The sequence below is a fragment of the Bactrocera oleae genome, chromosome 3 (genome assembly GCF_042242935.1).
Source record: "Bactrocera oleae isolate idBacOlea1 chromosome 3, idBacOlea1, whole genome shotgun sequence".
Lineage (NCBI taxonomy): Eukaryota > Metazoa > Arthropoda > Insecta > Diptera > Tephritidae > Bactrocera > Bactrocera oleae.
In genome coordinates this window covers 93,436,916-93,461,099 of record NC_091537.1, presented here as the reverse complement: position 1 = coordinate 93,461,099, position 24,184 = coordinate 93,436,916, and the positions used below count along the sequence as shown (strand labels likewise).

Sequence of the window (24,184 nt, the reverse complement as noted above, 5' to 3'; positions counted from 1 at the left end):
GTGCAGTGGTCGAAGAGATGCGATTGAGATAGGTGAAAAATCTTCAATAAGCCAGCGAAAGAAAGAGCTGTTGTGATGTGCTAGAAGCTATATCTTCAAAGATTTCTTTGGACTGATACATTCCTCCAACTACTTCTCAATATTTTTATAATTTCTATTCACACTTGAGTCGGTAAATTATTCGAACGATTTAACTATAATAACACCTCTTTAATCAGATAGCCACGATGGCTGCAGTTTATGACAGCTCTAAAAAGTTTTCAGTGTAAGTCGATAACGATAATCGCGCGTGAAATACATTGGCACTTTAAACTTGCGATTCCCAGGAGAATTCTAAAATTCAAACCGCAAGACTTAGATTTACGTGATTTCTTAGCTATTCTTATTGAATATGCCAGATATATAGGTTCAGGTCGTGAATGTTGAATACAAGTAGATTTTCAGCTTCTATTTTTTTTAGTGTATTGGATAAAACATTTTGTTTAACTAGAAATGGTGACGAAAGCAAATTGAAAATAGTGTTTCTGCCCTGCAGAGTATTTAATCCCACCACCTACACACAATCAGACCAGCAATCGAACAAATCACACTACGTGAAATTTGCCATATTGGGACCCTCTTCTACAGAGAGCCACACCAAGCCAATATTAGCCTTGTTAGGTGTGGCGTTGGCAAATGTAGATTTGCCAAATAATAAGCAGAAGCAAAATATGGTTACCAGTGTTCGGATCCACATAGCCATACACTCGTATATACAAAGGAACAGAGCAGATAGCAGCGTGCTCAAGCTGGCTGTACAACTCGAACTGCAGCGCCAATTGCAATTGTAGCTTAAATCAACAAAGGATGTGCTACAGTCGGCAAAGAGGTTATCTCTGTTAGCACGGGCATCATGCAGCAGGATGATGTTGCAAAAAATAAACACGGATCGTTCGTGTTTGTCCGGGCGCAGGAGACACAAGCTGAAATTGGCGCGAACAAACAGCAGTTTGCATATATCGCACTGAATGGGCGTTCTTCTTGTTGTTGAAGCGGAAAATATTCTGCGGCAGGAGGGTACCGTTACTATGGACTTATTGCAACTAATACAGCAATGCAAGTGTCGCGGTCAAATGAAAACAATGACTGCGTAAAACAATTGTAAATTGCTATAATATTGGCGTTTGAGGGTTCGCTGTGGTATTGTTTGCAATTTCGCTGCCATAAATAGATAGATTACTCTGTTTGTACATTTGTATTTATGTGCTTTTGTTTGCCAGAATTTGTAAAATATTACTTTATGGAAATTTTGCGATTATTTGCTGTTGTGTTTCGAAATTGAAAAACAACAAAGCGTTTGCCTCGTATTTATTTAGTTTCGTGCTAATGTTCCATTTAGCGGTAGACCGCCTAAAAATAGGCAACAATTAATTTGTGGTCAACGCGGTTAGATTTAATTGATGACAACACATTACCTGCATATGTTACCTTGGTTGCAGTGAGAACGAAAGAGGGAGAACATACCTGAAATGAAAAGAGAAGTGCTGAGGTTAGTTTCTAATGGATTAAACACATTTTTATAAATAAATATTGCAGTTGTAAAATAAAAGTTATAATATATTAATAGCACGTAAAAAAATAGGTGTGTTTTTAAGCTATAGCATTTCGTAAAATTTTAGGTCTAGTAAAAAGTAATCCATTATGCGATTCTCACAAGCTTCTCTTGAGGTGATTTTTTCATTAGTAAAATTATTCGCCATAGACAGAAACTGGTAGAATCACTTGACGTCAGGTTCAAACTATAAGGTGGGTGCATAAGATTATCTTAACAAAGCTCCTGGAGCTTCTGGCGGGTCCATGTCGTTGTGTGTGGCCTGGTGTTGTCCTGATGGAATACAATTCCTGTCCTATTAGCCAAAGTTGGCAACTTCTGGGCGATTGCTTACTTTAGACGAACGAATTGTTGACAGTAGAGGTCTGAATTAAGAGTTTGGCCGTAGAGGTAGTAGATGATTTCCTGTTAATCGCACCAAACATACAGCAAACCCTTCTCGTTAATCCTGGCTTAGCCACCGTTTCCACCGGTTTCGTAAGTGACCCACTTATTATCACCAGTGACTCTGCGCTTCAGATAGTTCCGATTTTGCTAATATATATATTCTTTATATCCATCTTATACTCCTGAGTATTCGAAACTGTGCTTACAAGGCGGTCGGACTCGACGATTTCCATTATTTTATCGATATTTTAGACCATTGCTATTCCAGAGTGTGGTGCATTTTTGACATCAAATTTATCGGAACGACGAAATCGGCGTAACCAAATTTGCTCCTGCTTGACTCTTATATCAGAACCATAAACACTATTGACATTTTTAACCATCTGCCTCGCCTTTTCGCTTTTATCGAAGAATAACTGTAAAATATGGCAAATTTTTTCTTTGCTGGTGTGCAACTTTGACGCGTGCGGAAACAATACTGAATAAAGCAATCACAAAACTTCATATATTTGTTTTAAAACTAAATCGAATCTTTCTAATGCCATAATACTAAACCAGCGCATTTATACAACGCGAGGTACAGATTTCTAAACACAGCTATTTCAAAAATAATGAATTTCTTTTTACTAGCCCTAATAAGTGCTGTAAAAATATATACATTAAAATTGTTATATAGCGGATGGCTGAAAATAGAGCAAGGTTTAGAAATCGTTGAAAATCATTTAATCATTCAAAAATCTCCCCCTCTTAAACAACACCCTTTACATGTACATACAAGTATAATATAAACTCACAACTAATGAATGAAATGAGTCGCTGCAATTACGAGCTTAAAATTGAAAATAACTTTCAAATATAAAAATAGACAGGCGAGGGCTAGATATGCCAAGCAGTATGAACAAACACAGAAGCTAAAAGCTATCGCTAAGGTCATCAGACTATCAGCCAAGCAAGGCATCACACCATTAGGACCACACAGAAAGCGGCCTGATAAATGAGGCAAGAGGGTTAACGGCATATTGAATTGCCAAACATGTACAGGCCTATCAGGTTTGGCATTGACTAAAAAATTTGTGACACAATTGGTACTCGTGAAACGCAATGTGTGACATCACCGGAAAGCGTGAAAGTGGCTTAATGATAATCCAATAACCAGTTGATAAGAACGGACAATGCACAACACAAAACATATCTCAAATCATAAACATAAACTATGATGCAATTAGCATACAAATTACAAAAGCCATCATACTGTCCATAAATAAGTAAAAATTATAGTGAAAGCAAACTTTTAAAGTGAAATTGCAAAGTATTATATATACTCTAGACGGGTCGTCGTTGCTTGGTAAATACAAAAAGTAGTCACGTGTATTTACATTTTCATTTAGCATACGCATCAAGCGCAAACATTTTAATGCATTTGCCCATTACCAAGCACTGGCCAAACAAAATGGAAAAATCCAAATATCTCATCATCTCTACTTGTTTACAGCAAACGATAATTTCACAAAATGTGTACAACATGTATTTGAGCAGTTGCCCGACATACCGCAGCATTGAAGGATTTGATTTACATACCCGACCTCCATCAGTCGTTATGCTCGCCGAAAATTGTTTTCGGAAACAGCTGAGTGCACACAAATACGCTTTAATCGTTTGCGACACAGTTCTACGTCAAAAAAATGTCGTCTGCCATTCAGTGTCCACCACTAGCCGTCGCCTACACTCGGCCGGCGTCCATTTATGCCATGGCACCGTTTCACCTCTCACCCTTGGCACCTTTGACGGCTTATGTGCACTGTAATTTTTCGCTTGAAATCCATTTTTATTGCATAAGCACAGGCGCCATCGCCGCCCATGCATAATTAAAACACGCATTCAATTCAATAGGATTTACTTATGCCTGTTTGTAAACATATTTTTTTGCCCTTGAGTGCTCAGAGCCTGCTACAGTTTTAATTATTTGCGCAAAAATAAACGCATAAGCGGATTGAATTGAAATTGATTTAGCGCGACATGTTGGCCGTGGGCAGTTGCCATAGTATACATGCGGGCGCTGCGAAAATATGCGAATAATATGGGTTTTCGGAAGACCGTTGCGCATTTCACTGATAAATGATTGAATTTAAAGTTAAGCCGAATCAAATTATTGATCAGATTTTGTGAAAATTAATCCAGTAAAACTAGTCCGGTTAAAGCTAGTATAAGCCAATTTCTTTTATTATCACCTCAAATCTAATCTAAAGGTACGGTAAAAACCACAAAAAAGTCCAATATGATTATACTAGAAACACACAGGCAGTGTAGTTAAACAAGTAACAAGTTCACTTCGACCTTTTATCTATATTTACAACCGATCCAATTGATAGGACATGGGATATATGCCAAGGTATAATCAATAGGACGGACGAATTTCTGACATTGAGCGAAGCCTTCGATGCATAAACTAGAAATTTCGCTTTTTTTCCTAAAAAATTTTGTTAAGCTAAATATGAAAGCCCTTTACATCTGTATATACGGTGTTTATAAATATTGCCACATATTTTTTCTGTTAAAGAGCAAATTAAAATCGTCCGAAACACGTGCTAGAAATTATCAAAGACGTGTGCTTCATATTATTGTAAATGTTTCGGAAATTGCAGCTCTCTCTTCAAAATACAATAGAAATGAAATAATAACAGAAAGAATCGCTCAGAATACACTTCATAGCTAAATTTCACCCATTTCAGTTACTTTTATTACGGATTTTTTGCACTTGACAATATTGAAGCGCTTTTACCAGACTGCTCTATACTTTTTTCCGTTGTACGATTTCACTTTGAATTGAAAATGTCGAACATGTGTGCGGATTCTCACATACATTTTCATCGAAGGGGGTTTATGGGCCGCTTACGCTGATAAGCGATAGAATAAGTGAGTGATAGGGGAGCAACGGCGCACAAAGGAATATGTATTGACGTGTGTTGGGGGTGTGAAAAGAAGGGCGAACAAGTTCGTAAGAGAGAGAATGGCAGAGCAAATAAGAATAGCAATCAAAGCAATAAACGGACACAGTTGTAAAGCGCATTTCACAGCTGTTTCATATTGAAAAGGGTTCAATGACAGTTACTCCGCTTTACATGAGCGCAAACACTGATGTGCGGCAAATCGATGGAATACAGAAATTTGTTCGTGTAATTCATGGAAGCAGCGCCGGCTCTCGTAAAGCGTGACAAGGAAGGTGATAATGGCGATAAGCAAGCTAATAGCGCTACTTAAGCCACTGTTGAGGCGCACAAAACTGGTTGTGATTTACAAAAATGCTAAAATTACTTCGGCATGCCAGCATTTCCATTCAGCTTGCAGTCTCATTTAGTCTAAATAAACAAATTTATGTATGTGTATGTGTGTTTCACTAAACGCTATCACCATTTAATTAATTTAGATTTATTTTTTTTCGGAATTTTAATTATAATATGTACTTTATTGTGTATTTATTAAAGTTGTTTTAATTTGCTTCGTATTTAAAAATATCTGTGTTATCAGCACGAAGACGAAGTGAAATGATTCTTCTCAGTTGTGGCGATCAGTCAACAACAACGCCACACTGTGGCAAAAGTTAACTGATAAGACGCCAGCGCAATAAATACGTTTCATATTTCAACTGTCTTAGACAAAATATTTACTTACATAAAAATAAATCTTCAGTAGCAGTTTTATAGCATAAGGTGTCGCAGGCACTACTGTATTAACTGTGTGAAACCGAGACCACGCCCAAACTATTGTGAAAGTGCATGAAGAGACAAGAAATGACGCAGAAACTAATTGTAATCACCTTTATTTGCCTGCTAGGTGCGGAGGTAAGACTCAATATAACTTAGGAGTAGTTTATCAAAATAAAATATATATATTTATGATACCCGTGACGCAGCACTACTTTTGCGCCCAAACAACACGCGAGCCGCGTAGCGTCGAGAGCGATGAAACCGTAGTAACAGAAAGTCCAGTTGAGAACTTAGCTGAGAATAACTTCATTAGCAACGCCGCACGTGCACAATTCGAACGCGAGGCCTTAAATGAGACCATAATCTTTCTGAACACTTTATTCCGCTCGCAAATTGATTATTTCAGCAAGGTAAGGGAGTTTCTACCGGCCACAGTGAAGCGCGTAGCGGATATAAACAAGTATATTGAGCGCTTGCAGAAAGCTATATTGGCGGACTCTGTGCAGGAGAAGGACAATATGTGGCGTGACACTTTTGTTAAGGTAAGCGGAATGAATTTTCAATTTATAAATGTTCTCTGAAACAATATATCTAATTTTTTTTAATTTTTTAGTTCAGCGAAAGTGCTTTTCTCCTCAATAATGAAAAGGATACTGGTGTTTCAAATATCCGTTATCTGGAAATACTTAACGATGCTGGTCTGGAAGAGACGACTAAGAAATTCTTAACCGATGTGACAGTATACTTTTGGAAAATGGCCAAAGCTAGCGGAAAAGTAGTGGAAACAACAATTGATGAACAAATAGAGAAATGGAAAAAGGAATTAATTACAACAAATCTGTAAAAATGTATGTGATAGAAGTCTGAAACTAATAACTTTGTTGATCAAAGTACAAAAAACCAAAAATATATTTTAGAAATATACATTTATAGTGTTAAACTAATATTATGGAGCATTTACATTTTTCATGCTAAGTAGTATTGGAGCTTATTGTTCACAACTGCGCAACAATTGAATATTGCTATTTAAGAATCAAACCCTTAAGTCATACCCTTGAGACCTCCTAAAAAGGCTATTTTTGGGAATGAAAATAAAAAAACTTAAATCTTTGAAGAAAAAAACTGCTGCAGTGAATCCGGTATTCACTGGAAATGTAACCAAAAAAATATTCTCTACTAGAAGATAAGGTGTGTAAAATTGATCAAAAAAAATCAGAGTTGAATTTTCTAAATTTTTAGTAGTTTTTGGCCTGCCAAAATTCGATTTTTGGTCAGACCAAAAAACTGGTAGATCATTGTAAGCAAAACAAGAAAGAGAACATGCAGAAATTGTATAGTGGTCCGATGAATTTTCATCGAATAATCACTCAAGCAAATTCGAAAAAATATTGTTTCGAGAAAAACGCGTCCAAAGATAAACTGATGGAGCTGATTGAACTTAGCGGCTACACTTTAGAAGGCTGTAAGTCAAAAGATATTTAGGATATCGATGTAAAATTTTAGTAAGTTATTTTTAAATGCATAACCTTTCGATATATGAAAATAGATTTCTTTTTTCAAATTTCAAACTAGGTGTGCCTTTTAAATTATGCATTAACCTTCGTTACTTAACCACGCATACTCGTATGCATATAATACACTTGTATGACGAAAGGCGTACTCAAACCCATAGGATAACTGTTATTTATCCACATAAAACACATACTCATTTAGCGCTTAGTTGTTTTGGGGTATCCGTAGTACAATGGTTAGTGCGACTGACTGCCATGCGAGCACACACAGGTTCAACGCTCGAATCAAGGATTATGAGTTTCTGGATCTGAGGTTTCTTGACATGACTTGAGGAGGCTCAGAAAGAGATAAATAAAAGGACTGCTGCTGCTATGTGACGAACAAATTTAAGAGCAAAGAGCGAATCAAACTCGTAAAATTCTCAAAAATGAGCGTAGGTGTGTGGAGACGGGTGCGAACGAATCTGAATCACGGTTGTAATTACTATTTACGCTTAAGACTAGGTTAGAAACATAAAATTAATTATTCTAAAAACAAAAGAGAACTAAACAATAATATTATATATTTTTAAATTAAGTTATTAAATATTTAAATTAAACTTTTCTATTTATGTAGTCAAATTTGTGATGCATGGGAAACCCTTTTTTTCTTTTTTGCAAATTAACAAGCCCTCAAAATAGTACGAACCCACACGCGACCAGACAACAGATAACTGTGAAAGATTGTGGCGAGTTGAATTTGGTGCGCTTACCAACTACACAACCAACAAACTTTTTGTGGTAATAGAAAATCCCGAATATGAGTGAACCGAATTGAAATGGCGCCGGTGAAGTGACACTTCACTGCCGCGCCACTGTCGGTTTTCCATGCAACAAGCCAGAGGTTATTTTAGATAAAACGCAGATATATTCAATACATACATACCTACGCATATATGGACGGATACATATGTACACATGAATGTTTAGAATATACAAATAACGGAGCATAGTTCGCGTCGAGTTCGTACAAATATAACCACTGTTTCGGTAGGTAAGTGCCCTGTGTGCAGCAGTAGGTACGGTTCAATTAATTTAATTGAAGTTTCTGATTTTTTTTTTATCTGTTGGACGTGCGCTGTCGAAATTATTTAAATGAAAAAGTTGTAGTAATGTTTTCCATTTTGATTATTTTAAGTTTTGTATATAAACGCGAAATTAGGAAGCAGATTAGGGAGTCGATATTAATTTTCTAGCAACTTTAAACACATACACTGCATGACAGTGAAAATAATATATGGTAATATAATATAGAGGTGTTACTTTGTATTCTAAAGTTCTCGTATAGCTCTAAAATGCTAGTTTTGCGCTTTTCGATTTAGGCATCTAAAATGATGCAACAACTCAAGTTTATGAAGTACGAAAACTAAATAAAACCATTTGCGTTTAGTTAGTTTTCAATTTGTTAATAAAATTTATGAACCGAGTCCCTTTCAAAGCACGCACGCTTGAGATTTTCGCATAAGCGACTCCTCTCACTGAGATTTGTAGACAACTGTGATTGCCAGCTGTGCTCACTTAAAGCTCTAGCTCGATAAAATTTATCGGCAGTTCTTATGTGATCGTTTCACACAAATGTGAAGCCAACCTTGCTGAACTCTGTAGATTCAAGTGCTTGAAAATACAAGCATATTCGATATTAAAAAACATTTTCCAAAGTCTTAAATATGAAAACAATAATTTGTGTTCCGGACATAGCTTTTAAGCTTTTATGTAGGTTTACGAGCGTATGGTGAACATAACCGTAAAAAAATTTAGTTGCAGCATTGACTTTGAATGCCAAAAAATAAAGGTCGTGTTGCAGTGCTATTCTCTTAAACACACGTTTCGTTGCTGTCATAAAAGGTTTTCTTGTTTTCAATATAATGCGTTTCCTTTTCCTTTCTTCTATGTTGATATGCTAAGACCCAGCACATATTCGTGCATATAAATGTTTACAGCATTTTCCGAGCTCCTTAAGCTGGCTTTCATTATTAACGCATTTTTATAGTGTGCTTGGGCTTGTTGCATAAAAGCAGACTACAGCATCCACTGCGTGTAGCAAACTCCTTGGCGTAATGCATATGTGTGTGGTTGGTGGCGGATATTGCAAATATATTTCATTCCAAAATAAGCACACATGGACACATGATATTGCTGCAGCATCTACTTGTAGGTAAACAGTTTAGCGCAAGAAACCGAGTATAGTCCCCGGTATTGCGCCATTTTTTCGCATAACTACTTGCAGGGCTTACTTCAGGGTAAATGAAAAACAATGTGAAATGTGGAAGGAGTCCCACAGCATCGCTGAAAATAGCGACTTCGACGATGTGGTATATCGCAGCATATCCTGCGGTCGCTTTACTGCAGACAAGTCTTGCGAAGACACGCACACAAAAACTCAAAGTTGCCATAGTCTTCCATTGTACAAGCGAGTGTAAGTGGCAGACAAGGTGCTCCGCTGACAGTTGCGTGCTGGCACGGGAGAAGCAGCCCAAGCAATTCTTCATAAACAGTAGCTTATAGGAACATACAAAAATCCTTACATGGACATGTAGATTTTTATTTTTCGCTGTTCGTTCGTCTTACTCGTTCAAGACGCGCATAAATTTACTTTACTTCCTCGTTATGCTCTCACCTCCAGCACTGAGTGCCGTTAGTGAAACAAACTTGAAAGAAAATAATGTAGCAAGGTGAGCGAAGAGACATTTTTTATATGACGTTGTGTGTGCTTTTGGTATATTTTAATATTAGGTTGCCAAAAGCAGTAAAGCACTGCAAACGACGCATTCTTCTGTGTTTATTTTAGCGATTAGTTCTCATTTTGCAGATCATTTCATGCGAGCAAGCTCATCGGTTAGCTCGGGTTTAAAACAGGACGCAACAATTGTGGCAGATAGAGTATTTCTTGTGAAATCGAAGTAAAATATTATTTCGCTTAAATTGTTCAGTTAAGAATGGTTAAGCATCATAACGAACTAGTAGGTGGAGAAAGGACTAAATAGATTTTGGTTCATCATGATTTGCTGTGTTGTTGGGACTAGCATTTCTATAACTGATCGACGGCCATTATTAATTGGTATAAGTTTCACAATTAAAATGTGTATGTGCTCTTTACAAATTAGACTTAATCCGCAGCAAATAAATCGACTTTTTACGAACAACTAAGGTCGGGCCAAAGTTGCCTGTCATTACTCTTTAATAACAATATAATTACAAGTATTTTGTTAAAAATCATTAACTTTGCGAGTACATGTCAGCAGCATGCCTCGTACAAATACTCCCAGACATATAAAGGTTTGCATGGGCTTTGACTTTATGGACGCGCAAGCATCACCATAAAAAGGGTTGCCATTGCACACGAATTTAATGTGAAATCGAATTGACCCTACTTAAACTTAGAAAACCCCAGTCAGTACCAAGAAGGTCATCGGAAGGAGCAAAAGCTGTCCAAGCCAAGTAACCCAGTAAGAAAAATTTTAGAAGGAAAACAAAATTTGTATTGCTAATGTGAGACTAAAAGAACTCTTAACAGCCATGTTGACTACTATGAAAAGTACGGCTGTAACGCATGAGCTTTTAGATTCAGCGTTCGAATTGCGGTACACAGACGCTTTCCTGTCAACTTTTAACTGCTTTCATATCAAAAGGCATAGCGGACAGCTGCCAAATAAAGCTTTACAAATACTTATTTGTTTTTGTTTAACGTCATTGTTAGATATCGTTCTGCGTGTATGTGCAAATGTTAACAACTGATTTCTCATTCAGGTAGGCAAAGCGAAAGGACAGCAGCAAACAAACCACGTCCTTAGTGAACATCAACATATACATACAATATATAGGTATACATCCATATATGCGGACGACCGTAATTTGTACAATTTTACGAATTAAATTATTGTCAACTAGGGAGTTGATTTGTTATAAGTTTTACTCAAATTGATTGCACGAATTGAGTGACCCAGCCGCAAGGACAAGCTACGGAACGGATACATGGGTTCATAGTTATCTCCCCATATCATCGAAGCTCTGCATGACAATGAGACATTTACGAACAAATGCTGAATATCTTTTAAAAGTATGGGGTAAATGATGTTGCACAATTGCAGACGTGGCAGGGACAGTCCAATTCAATGTTTGGCATTAAAAAGTTTAAACCCATTGTCTCTATATAGTGTGTGTGAGTTCAGCTGAAAGTCGTATTCAGTAGATTGTCAAAGCGCAATGAATTGTTCCATATTATCCCTTTTATGGCATGCCACAAATTTGTGAAGTTTATGGCTTAGGATCCTTTGTGGCAATATTTGAATAGTTGCTCCACGTTGCTTTGATTCGAAAGTAATTTGAAAAGAAGAATTGAGATCACAATGTAAATGAGATGTAGGGGTACGAGGAAAGGAATTTTATTGAAAGAAATATGTCGCAAAAAATTTCGATATTTAAATAAGATGTGAAAGTGAATCTCATTTCAGTGTAGAAACACTGAAATAGGTTAAGTTTGCTTATACTGCTTCACTTAATTAGCTAATGTGTGGATACAAGCTTATTCTTGAAAGAAACTTTCATTATTGTTCCCGCCATTTTTTATACCCTGAACAGGGTATATTAAGTTTTACACGTAGTCTGTAACACCTTTAAGAAAAATCGGGGACCCAATAAAGTATTTATATAAATGATCAGCGTGCCGCGATGTGTCGATTTATCCATGTCCGCCTGTCTGTATCGACACGAACTAGTCGCTCAGTTCTTGAGATTTCGATCTGAAATATTGCACACTTTCCTTTCTCCCAAAGAAGCTGCTACTGGCTGTCGGACCACTTTAGCATGTAGTTGCCATACATATTGACCGATGAATTAAGTTCTGGTACAGAATAAATTTTCAAATAACAATATATCAAGAAATGCGGCATAGATTATCGTCCAAGGCAACGCTACAATTTCCCAACATATTGTTTGTCATACAAGCTGATCGATCAAAATCAAGATAAAAAGTCTTTTTAAACCCTTTTGTGTTAATAGAAGGCCCCTGTAGAGGTGAAGGGTATTATAGTTTTGGTGCAGCCGATGTTTAAATGTATCAACTAGTTTCATAATAAGATTAACTACTTACTGCCTGCTACGGCTAAATCGATCTGATTTATAAAAGAAATTATAGTAGGAACGTCATCCATTTTTGTTTATATATTAATTTAACATATTTCTTCCACCATTACATCCATATATCCAAAATATTTTCAACCTTACTTACATCTGGCCAAATGTTCTTCCATAATCCTTTCGAAGATCTTTCTGTTTTCTCATTCCCAGAAAGGTTTATGTTTTCCACAGCATTCATGTTATTGTTGTTTTTCCAAAATTCTCTTATTGATTGATCTATTCGATCACAATTTCGGGGAATCCCCAGGTTGAAATAAAAGAGCGCTAAACCAAAATATAATTCTTAATAGAAAATAGCGTCCATACGCTACTCGATATCAAGGGGTTACCAAAAGGTCCCTTTTAACGGAAATAAGCATTGCGGCGGTTGTTTAAACAACTGGTGTAGTTTGTTCGCTTCACTAGTCTCCAACCCATGACAACTGGAAAACAACTAATATGTGAGTGCGAAATCGACTAATGGGAAGCCAGAGAACTATCACTGCTATGTGCCATAAAAGCGTTTCCCAACAAAGCTACAACACAATCGTAGTAAATTTCATTTGTTCTAAAAATAGTACAGGGTTATGTCACAATTTACCGTTTTAGAAATTGCCAAAATTGTACGCAAATAAATGCTAGTTCTCTTATATTTCTAACAAGTATGTTATGCGTGTACACTTTCTGTCTACGTTTGAGCAATGTTTTTGAATATTTGAATTTATATTTCGAGAGCTGTATCATCACTGGTTAAAACTGGCTCTGTCTCTCGGTTTTACTTAATTTCATATAACATACTATATTAAAACAGTTATACAATACGTTACCAGTGTTGTCAAGTCGCTACTTAGTCTATTCTTTCGCAATGATGTATACTGCAGTGTCGCTCATCAAATCGCTCGCTGCTACTGTGATAATTTCTATTTGTTTTGGTATTTCACTTCTGTTCTTTTGTTTGCTATTCAAACATGAAATCATGACTTCAACATATGTGACATTTTTACAACAAGCAACAAGTTTTATTTGCACTTGTTTGCACCAAACAAAAGGCTACGTCACAAACCAAATATTATTTACTTGTAGTTACTTGGTGTCATATTTAGATGCAAATCCACATCTGTCCACTAAAAAGCGACTGTATATTTAACTTTTCTCCGGCTTTATGATGAAATGCGATATGTGTTTAAGATAAAATTAAGATGGCATCCCAAATGCGTAGAAGGCATTTGTCGAATATAAAGGTGTAAGATTTTTTGATAATTTCGTTGTTAGCCGTTGGAGTTCGTCGCCGCCAGTGATAGAGTGCGAAAACGTAATGTATATAAAAGTGAAAGAGCTACACAAAAGTTAAGTGCGTCGCGGATAGTGATCCTGAGTGAAAAGGATACAGAAATCAAGTGAAATTTATACTGGTTTTGTGAATATTGTGAGTGTTAAAAGTGTCTGCCGGGACTCACTTCATATTTCTTGAAACATAAGTTATATAAGGATACTAATAAAATGCTGTTCAACTTGTGCAACAATTCAGAGGGCGTTTTCAACAGCGCCTATCGCATGCAATTATTGGCGGCAGTAAGTGGTAAGTTCGGAAGTGGAAAAAACGGTGACTTCCACTAACAAAGCGGGTACCACGTAGCTAAAATTACATGAAAACATAATTTTTTACGCGTTTAGTAACCATCATAACCTTTTGCAATGGCATTGGCATTGGCTGGTTCGCGCCCATGCTGGCTAAATTGCAATCGCCCACCGAAAGTCCGCTTGACTTTGTCGCTACGGTGGAGCAAGGTTCGTGGATTGGTGCACTGATTTGCCTTGGTGGCCTCACTGGAAATTTAATCTTTGGTGTGCTGGCGGTTCACACCGGTCGTAAATGCTGCATTTACCTTCTCGCAATACCGCATATGGTAAGAGATCAATATAGGCACAGCGAGACACATCTTCGAGACAATCTTCATTTAAATTATTTATTTTGTAGTGCTTTTGGCTTTTAGTCTATGTGGCGCCATCCATTGAATACCTGTATGCTGCACGTTTCGCTTCCGGTTTGACTGGTGGTGGCACCTGGGTTGTAATACCGATTTACATCGGGGAAATCGCAGATCCAACGTGAGTTGCAGCAATACTTTTTCCATATTTCCTAGTTATTTTGTTCATAATACAGTATACGCGGTCGTCTTACCTCACTATTTACACTATCCCTCAACGGGGGCATGTTGTTTGGCTACATTCTCTCTTCATATGTACCCTATCACATTATACCGATGGCGGTGATATTGCTGCCTGTACTCTATCTGCTAATCGCAATCTACTTTCCCGAAACGCCCTCGTATCTGCTGCATTGTGGAAAGGAGGAGGAAGCTGAGAAATCGTTGAAGTTTTACTTGAATTACAAAGCTTTAACTAAACTGGAGACTGAACAATTCAATATTAAATATGCGGAATTGAAAAGCGCCGTGAAACAACAGAGAGCACAATCGGATGCGGTCACACTGCGCGACTTCTGTAAGTCTATATATATATATATATACCATATATACAAGCTTTAATTTTGAGACAATTTAGTTATGCAGACTTTTATTTTTCTTTTTAGTCACGAAGCGCTCTCTACGCGCCTTTTCTATCGCCAATACAGTCGCTCTCATTAACATTGCGACTGGCAGCTTCGCATTGCTCAGCTATATGACCACCGTTTTTGTGGCTGTTAAAACCGATATTCATCCTGACACGAACACAGTCATCATTGGTGTGGTTCAAATTCTAGGCGCCTATATTGCCATGATTTTGGTCGACCGTTTTGGACGCAAAGTATTACTCCTGATTTCCACAGCTTCCACGGGCATTTTCTTGACAGCTTTCGGTACGTACGCATTCTTCGTTGAAGGTACAAATGTGGATCTAACACCATATAGCTCGTGGTTGCCACTCGTACTCATGGCGTTGATTATACTCACAGCGAATGTGGGACTTATACCAGTGCCTGCAGTTCTCATTGTCGAGATTTTGCCGACAAAGGTAATAATCCACTGAATGCTTTCAAAATCCACGCGTATTTATATGCATTTTCTAATTCTGCAGATTCGTGCAAAGGGTGTTTCGTTTTGTATGGCATTATTGAGCATCTTTGCCTTTATCATGCTGAAAGTGTTCCCACCATGTATGGAAGCTTTTGGTTTAGCAACGACAATTTGGGCTTTTGCGGCATTCTCTGCTTTCGGTCTGCTGTATATAGCAATAATTGTGCCAGAGACAAAAGGAAAGTCCATGAACGTAGTCGAAGACTAATAGTAGAGTTGCTGTATATTTCTTTTCCAAAAATAGCAAGTCAAAAGGGGCATACATACACAAAATTTGACTACAGTATGTTAGTGTTATCAGCTTATCACATCATAACTGTAGAAGTATGTTTGTATATATGCATTATAAGTATGGAAAGTTTTGGCAAGATATTGCATCATTTTGTGTATTTAAAGCCAACAAGACTTAGTTCTTCTTAATGTGATATTATATAGTTTTAGAGTTCAGAATTTTTTAAAAATATGTAGAATAATATAAATTAAAATAGCAATAATAATAATTAAGCAGTTTGGCGGAAACTTTCAGCTTTCAACTTTACAAATGGAGAGGTCTACGAGTTGCATAAGATTGTGAACTAGATTCCCCGTGCTACGTTTTTTTCGAACAGAATTCAAAATGTGTTAGAATCCGGATTTATTCTTCGTCGATTTTAATTGAAAAACATAATTACAAGTCTTACTTTGTGCATTGCACAATGAAATCCTATTTGGCACAACAATCTATTAAGGAAGTTCGAATATAAACTTGTTCAGCCCTGAATCATACATTCAACATGACATACATATGTATGTAAATCCAACAGCTTTCCTCAACTCAGCAAAGGAGAAAGGAACACTTGGCATGAACAAGTCAAAAGTTTTATTCGAAAAGAAATCAAACATATATGTAGAATAGTTTTCGGCTTTGGGTTGTGAACTTTGACATAACTTTAGCCATTAACTCTAAGCCATTAAAAACCTAGAGCATAAAGATTTACAAAGCATACACTGCGCGTGCCAAATACAGTGTCTAAGTGAAAATGTCTGATGACCCTCAGACCTACCAAACAACGGAGCAACATACACCAACAAAATACCGACGTACGGAAGTGTACTTGAATGATTTTAAGTGGAAATGTAAACAAAAGGAACTTTTACGAAATTTCGTTGTTTTGTCGGTTTGTTTGTATACATACATATGTATGTATGTACGGTACAGTAGAACCGTTGTTGATATAGGACAATTGCAATAACTTGAAGTCGGCATTTATAATACTCGTATTGCCGTTGTTTTTGTTGCATTGAAAGTGGAAAGTTTTTCAATTGCACATTGTTGTTGTTGAGCGCAAAGCTAAACCAAGCTCGGTTCCACAAAAAGCGCTTATTTGAGCTCGCACGCCAAAAAGGGTTTGAGTGCTTGATTGCGGAAGAATGGTAGATTAAATGAATTTCTAGTTAACGTTCGGGGGTTAGAGTGTAAAAGTGCCTACACATGTTCCGTAGCTGCTGACTCATTTAACCGTGAACTTCAAATTGAAGTGATCATTGTTGTTATTTGAATGGTTATGTGCTTTTGTTTTCCGCCTTTTTTCAGCAAATATACATTTGGCTTCAAAATAAAATAATATAATAAATATGTACATATGTATATGTTGTGTACGTTCATAATTAGTATTATCCAAGGGGTATTTCTATGGCTGCTCCTGCGAAAAATTTGCACGAATAAGTATGTGCAGAACCGAGCGACTACGTCTGGAATCGAATTACAACATTTCTAAGCCGTTGTCTAAGTATTTTTTTCGTAGCAATATTATATTACTAAAGGTTGTTCTACATATGTATGTACATAGTACGTAATAATAAGAAATGGGTTATAATATCCAACTACCAACCAACACCATCTGATCAAATTTGAATCGGACTGGCCTATTTAAAATAAGAGCGCAAACCGAATCAATAATACAAAATTTTCCTAGATTGGCTTTTATGTGCGTGTGAAGTTTAATCTCCATTTTTAAATTTTTGTATGTCTGATAGCTGTTTTTTTTATGACGCGTGGAGTTTTGTCTGGCGATTTTTACTATGGAAAAAAATGTAGCAACGAGTTTGCTGAAAACTTTGTGTTTCCAATGAACTCGCAGCTACGAATTCAATGGAAATGTATCCAAAAGTGTTTTAGGGAGCCTACTTTATCACAGACACAAGTATTTGAGTTGTAAAAAGCATTCAGTGAAGGTCTAGAAGTCATCGAAAACTTACCTTATGCGACTCGTCCATCCCCCTCTGTTAATGACAACGAAAAGTTAAAGAAACAGTGCTTGAAAATCGTCATGTTGGCAACAGAGAGATTGTAGAGAATATCAAAATTTCTTATGGATCGACTCAACATATTTTGGTTCATGGTTTGTGTATGAAGAGCCGCGATCCTAGACAGGTAAAAAAATACCTGAACCTTTTACAAAATCGATATCGAGTAGAGGTCGCAAAAGCGATGTTTGGCCCTACACTCATCAAGGCATCATAACTGGTGACGAGACCCGGATTTATCAGATCATGAGATAGATCTAGCGAATGACGGTCCAGACTTGAGACCGAAAAAAAAATTACCTCGTGGCCATCCTAAACGATGCTTATAAGTGTATGCAAAATTGGATTAATCGTTGGCTGTATATATATTAGAGATAGAAGATTATTTTAAAAAAGATAATAAAGATTTCCGTCCGGATCAAATTTGATCATATGCTACGCCTACATCGGGAGCTATGAAAAAGTCGATATAAAATACAGCGTTTTTCGAAAAAAATCTAACAACTACACTCACATTCTTGCACACTTAAGCTGACTCAGCTAAAACCTGCTTCAATTTGTGCGCGAAAAAAAAAACAGTACATTGCATGTAATTTTTTTTCCGAAAGTCAGAGTCATTACTTGCCACAAATGACCACGAAAATTCTTTGTTGTGCACAAGAAAGAGCCAAAAACCGATGTTGAAAGCAGTGGCAGATACTTTGCGATGTTTGGTTTTTGGTGTTTTCCTCATTACAGGGTCACAAGAATCAGTACCTCAGAGCGCACTGTAAGTGTTCGGCATGATCGTGGATGCTGTTAACTGTGTTTCTTTTTTTGTTAGCTTTGCGGCTGTAAAATTTGCGACGTGCCAAAAATCATAAATGTTAGAGTGGCAAAGAGAGAACGAGGGTGAGCAGAGCCGATAGAATGACATGTAGGTAGGGAAAATGCTCATATGAAGTACGAATATACATATAAACGTCAAATTACAACTACGCCCTTGTGGCATGCCACATGCCGTTGCTTAAGCACTTTTAAGTGGGCTAACGTTAGCAAGTATATTTCCAACTACGTGAGTCATAAGTACACAAAAACACTTGCCGCAGTAAGACTCTTGCACCGCCATTTGAACATATGTATTTATATATGTGTTTGTGCACATATGTGCGAAGCTCTTACCGATACTCAATCGTACGACACTCGCACGCGCTAAGAATTTATAATTTAGTTGGTTGCACCGTCAGTCAGCCAGGTTTTTCTCAATTGTGTGAAATGCAAATTTGGCGATGATAAAGTAATAGAGAGAAAATAAAAAATAATAACTATGAAAGCCCATGCAATCGTTGAGCAATAAACAATCAATTTTCGCAATTGAGGTGGCTGACCTCGTGAGTGAAACTCCAGCAGTCACGTGCGCCGTTCGGACTTTTTTACTTGTAACAATAAAATTACTTGAATGGAGTTAACCGTTATATGCAATAAAACGAGTGTGTGTATTTTTGTGTAGGAGGTTTTGCTTGTGATGTTGGTCGAACAATTAGAAAATCAAAAAAATTCAAAAATCTCCAAAAAACAAAATACGTCATATTTTCAGTGTCTGTCTCCTTCGAGAACTAAACAATGATGAACTAATGATTCGGCGCCTGAAATGTTTATGAGATGATTAAGCTATATCACTTTATTGGCCATGGTTCACATTTCCATCTGGCATTGCTCAGATATCTTCATTTGTGCCATTTTTAGTTTCACCTCAACACAAGGCGAATTTTTACTTTTTTCTTGAAATTTTTGCAGAATATTGTTTGTGCGCTTCACACTTTATTGCAGCTATTTTAAGCACATCAATGGCGATTCCAAACACAAGCAGTTGTTTTAGCAACCGCATGAGTAATGCATACATACAAGTACATACATACATATGATAGACGAATAATTTATTTGCTACGAAACGCTGCTGAATAAAAATTTTGGAAAACATACAAGTAGGAGACTTTTTGCTTTTCTCTTGGCATTGCTGCAAAATATATGCCAGCAAAAGTGAATCTGTTACATTTCTTATGTTGCGGCATGAAATACCAAACAGACAACCGCAACGATACGCTAGATTGAATATTTGATATGCAGCATGTGCCCATGGCAATGCGCAATTTGAGGATGAATGCGTAAAGCATAGTTATAGAACAGAATTTGTAAACACTTTGGTACCTCAAACGAACATCTACATCCATACATTTCTGTACAATCGTATGAAAAAATATCATAACCGTTGTGTATGAAAGTTTTTTATTATGCACATTAACTATTTAATTACCATGAGATCCTCATGAAATTTTCTCACGCAGCAACGGTACGCACAACATCTACCACATAACGCGCTCTGTGGAAGAATCTAAGAACGCGCGTGGGTTGTTGGGCTAATTCTGGTGGTCTGTCTAGTAGTGAAGCTTAATTAATTTTAATTGTTACAATAATTCCCTTTTCCTTTCAAAAGCAACTGAGCACTATCATAGCTTAACGCTGCGTGGAAAGAGCTATAGAAAAAGAGCGTATGGCAGTAACAGTAAAAAATGTTGAACTAGCGAACGTGATTTATGTGTAATCATCAAGCGTAGTTAGCGCACCACAAAAGGCTGTCGTGGTCAATGGAAAGAAAGTGAGGCCGAACGAAAGTCGAATAAACGAATAATTGGACACTGACCTAATTAATTAAAACTCGCTAAGTTTGAGCTGTGCCAGGAAATAGCAAAAGTTAAACAGACGCAAACGCAGGGTCAGACAAATGTTCACATACATATATAAGTATGGGTACAAACGATTGCTTACTGGTAGCAGCCTTTTATGGATGCCTGAGACAAGCCAGAACAAATATTCGCCGTGAGGTTTCTAGGAAAATACTCGAGGCAAATTCTATTTAACTCTCTGAGGGGTAGATGTATATATAATATATATTAGGGTGTATAAAATTTTTTTTTGCTTAGCCTGGGGTAAAATTTGTAAATTATAAAAAAAAGAAACTTTTTGAAAAAAAAAAATTTTTTTTTTAACATCTAGAGACCCACTCAATTTTAAAGTAAATTTCGAGTTAACATTTTTATTTCGTAAAAAAATGTTGATAAATGTTCTAGAAGCTGTCGAGAGTCTTCCTTCTAGCCAATTAAAAGTTATCAACTTAAAAAAAATTTTGTTGTCATTATTGGAGTTTAAAAAAAAGTCTTAAACGACAAAACGCTTTTCTTAAGCGTTAAAATAAATTTTGAGTCAAAAACCGAAAAATTCGGTAATTTTTATTTAAACGTGAAGAATTTAAAAAAAAAAAAAATGTTGACTCGAAATTTACTTTACAAAAATTTTCTAATTTTCTGAATACAACACAAATTTTACCCTCAGGCTAAGCAAAAAAAAATTTTTTTTTTCGTTCCGTAATATATATTTATATGCTAAGAATCACGAGTGTACTCATGTCAGTCAAACGTCGATACCAGGCCAATATCTCGTAAAAGGTATGCAAGTATTTCGCAAATTGCCTACACATTCAAGTCGGTTAAAAATTTAATCACGTCTTACTTTCATTAGTCTGAGCGCTTGTACGAGTAGTAGACGAACAATGCAGTTTGGTTGGAATGGCAAGAAAGAAAAAACGCTTAGCACTTCGGGCGATTCTATGGCGACAATTAAGCCAGGCTATCGGTTGACGTTAGACAACTTATTATGTGACATATTCCTTAACAATAACAAGTAATATATTTACTAACACGTGAGTACTACATTGTGTTAGGTATATATCAAAAATATATAAAACATGTGGACAATAATGCTTTACAACAAATAATGGGTAGACCAGAATATCAAAAGAAAAGAGAAAACAAAAGAGGCGAAAAAATGAACTCCAACTCAGCGAGTTCATATTTTATGCCATTGTCTCATATGCCCGAGCGCTTCAAGCAGCACTTCATTCAACTTCACTTCACTTCACTTGAACAGACTTGATGAAACTTCGAAGCACTCAGCGCGGAACACCTACGATACTCTTAAATTTTTTTACCCAACTGACATTTTTGAGTAATTTGATTAATTAATTAAATGACATTTGTACGTGTCCGAACGTCAGGCGGATGGCATCAAGCGTTTTTCGTCGATGACAGCATCAACGCTGCTGCGCTGGCGCCACGGCTTCTTCTGGGCACTCACGTGCGCTCGCGTAAGGAACGAGTACGAGTAAGTAGCTCAATGAAGTTGGGCACGCGGGAGAACAACTGGTTCACATCACATCACGTGTCAACACACAACAAGCACATACGTCGGGCCCATCAGCAGAGTAGCGGACAATCGGCCGTCGGTTGTCGCAACGTGTCAACAATGCGTGGCATCCACCAGCGCGTTTCAGTAGTGTTGTTGTTGTTATGGGTTCATTCCTTACCGGCACTGGTCACCACTTGGCATACACAACATTGCTGTTGGTTTCAAGCAAGACTTGGCGCCAAAGGTGAAATGCCACTGGTACACGTAAGCTCTTATGTGCCACGTTCCAATGAGTGTAAGATCTTCTTTTATTTATGCGCTCCAACTCTTATGGTGTGGTTCACGCATTGGAGTTTAGGTATACAAGTATGTACATAATTTCTTATTCCACTCGTCCTCTTTTTGTTTAAGTAATTGAGTTAATGAGCGTCGGTGCATGTAGTAATTTGTTCTTTAGGCGCCATGTTGCAAAACTTGCGCGTCTTCGCCAGTTACCGGTTGTACTTGCCCGTCTGTCGTCTTATTAGTAGCCTTACTTGGCATGCTTCTGCTTTAGCCTTTTAGTTGGTGCTTATTTGCACAGCTTATGACCGGCTTTGCATTTGTTGTGGTCATTAATCTTCAATAGTCTGGCTGATTTCATCCAATGTGGCAGCTTGATCCGTCTGTTTGTTTTGCAATTGACAGAGTGCAGACTTGCAGTTCGGGCATTCACACAAAATGTGGTCAATTGGGAGTATTTTCAAACGATATACCATCTGATAAGATTTTTACAACGCAAACAGTTTGACGATTTTTACTATGGAAAAGAAATTAATTCTACAAAAGATTGAAATTTCGTGTTCCAAACAGAATTGTTGAAAATTTTGCAAAAGTGATTTGGGGAGTCTACTTTATAACGAACAAAAGTACTTAAGTGGTACAAAGCATTCATTGAAGGTCGTGAGATCAATATCATCGTATGAGTCCATGCACCTCTGTTAATGCCGATAACATCGAAGAAGTTTAAGAAACAGTGCTTGAAAATCGTCGAGTTGGCATCAGAGAGTTAACAGAGGATCCCAACATCTCTTATGGAACAACTCAACACATTTTGTTTAATGTTTTAGGTAGGCAGTGTATCAGTCTCGTACCAAGAGACCTGAATCTTTGGTAAAATCGGCATCGAGTAGAGGTCGCTAAAGAGATACTTGACAAAGTAGCTGAGGGCCCGCTGACGAGACGTGGGTTTATGAATATGACTTCAAAATTGTCGAAGAATCTACCGAATAGCAGTCCAAAAATTAGTCGAAACATAAAAAAACGAAAATACACTGAAGACATTGAAGACCTTCCAACCGTATTTTAATAAAATATGTGAAAATGTGGGATTTTTGTCAGTCCGAATCAAATTTGATCAAATAGTAGTATTGTAGTATTACTTTTCGGCATTCAATGGAATTGTTTATACTAACAGAGAGTAAACAGAACTCTCAAATATATATTTTTTAATATGAAATAATTAAATTAAAACTTCGCACGCTCTAAGATCTAAAAGTCTGCTAAAGGTTTGGAGCTTTGCTAGAATGCTAACATGAGCTGACGTTAAATGACATGAGCTCTGCGACCATTAATGACATCCTGATATTTCATGCTGTAACAATTTGTGATTCAGAGTAAAAATAATAATATTTGCTACGTGCTGCGTCACTTGTTTTCATTGCAGCTCGACAGCACCTCGAAGTGACAGCGAACAGAGGATCAAGTGTCAGATGTCAAATGCGAATATGATGAGAGTTGAAGGAAAAATAAAAGTAAGCATTTTCAAAAAGTGGTTAAGCAAAAGTGGTTGTAGTAAGTTTTTAGTGTTATATCTACATATGTATACGTATTGCTCCAGCGGCAGTGACCAGTTATCAACTATGCAGAAGTTAGGTTGCTCTTTAAGCATATACGTACGAGTATGTAGGGGTCTGTAAGGAGAGGCCTGCGTTTTATATGCTTGTGAGCAAGTGAGATCAAAATAGAATGTTGGCCGTAAAATGGCACATGTGGAGCCGCAGCCGCCAGTCGCTTTACTCGAGTGTGCAATTATTTAATGAAATTCGCAAAACGGCCGCGTCGCCTTGCACGCCACTCGTCGTTATGGGTGACATGTTTTGACTGTATTTTAAATTTATGAATGACATTAAGCTGCACTTGTGGCATATATGTATGCAGCCTTTAACTTCACTTCAAAATGACAATGTGTGGCACAAAGTCACCATTGAAACG

General features: G+C 37.1%; 3 protein-coding genes across 3 annotated transcripts in view; 2 read left to right on the top strand and 1 right to left on the bottom strand.

Moving 5' to 3' along the window:
* CenG1A (Centaurin gamma 1A) overlaps positions 1-24,184 on the bottom strand; it is a 219,619-nt gene that overhangs the window by 162,869 nt on the left and 32,566 nt on the right. The window lies entirely within an intron of this gene.
* LOC106624773 (uncharacterized) lies at positions 5,549-6,626 on the top strand. The gene is made up of 3 exons (XM_014244544.3): positions 5,549-5,817; positions 5,889-6,224; positions 6,296-6,626. Exons 1-3 carry the CDS (start codon positions 5,752-5,754, stop codon positions 6,524-6,526), a joined length of 633 nt encoding a protein of 210 aa, XP_014100019.2. The 5' UTR covers positions 5,549-5,751; the 3' UTR covers positions 6,527-6,626.
* Positions 13,604-15,943, top strand: LOC106624772 (facilitated trehalose transporter Tret1). Its single transcript, XM_014244543.3, has 6 exons — positions 13,604-13,926; positions 14,022-14,254; positions 14,326-14,456; positions 14,512-14,852; positions 14,941-15,362; positions 15,426-15,943. The coding sequence occupies exons 1-6, from the start codon at positions 13,848-13,850 to the stop codon at positions 15,630-15,632; spliced, it is 1,413 nt and encodes a 470-aa protein (XP_014100018.3). The 5' UTR covers positions 13,604-13,847; the 3' UTR covers positions 15,633-15,943.

Coding starts and splice junctions, on each gene's coding strand:
- LOC106624772 (XM_014244543.3), top strand. CDS start 13,848: ATGCTGTTCAACTTGTGCAACAATTCAGAGGGCGTTTTCAACAGCGCC. Junction 14,457..14,511: donor GGGGAAATCGCAGATCCAAC/GTGAGTTGCAGC, acceptor TTCATAATACAG/TATACGCGGTCGTCTTACCT. Junction 15,363..15,425: donor TCGAGATTTTGCCGACAAAG/GTAATAATCCAC, acceptor CTAATTCTGCAG/ATTCGTGCAAAGGGTGTTTC.
- LOC106624773 (XM_014244544.3), top strand. CDS start 5,752: ATGAAGAGACAAGAAATGACGCAGAAACTAATTGTAATCACCTTTATT. Junction 5,818..5,888: donor TTTGCCTGCTAGGTGCGGAG/GTAAGACTCAAT, acceptor CCCGTGACGCAG/CACTACTTTTGCGCCCAAAC. Junction 6,225..6,295: donor GGCGTGACACTTTTGTTAAG/GTAAGCGGAATG, acceptor TTAATTTTTTAG/TTCAGCGAAAGTGCTTTTCT.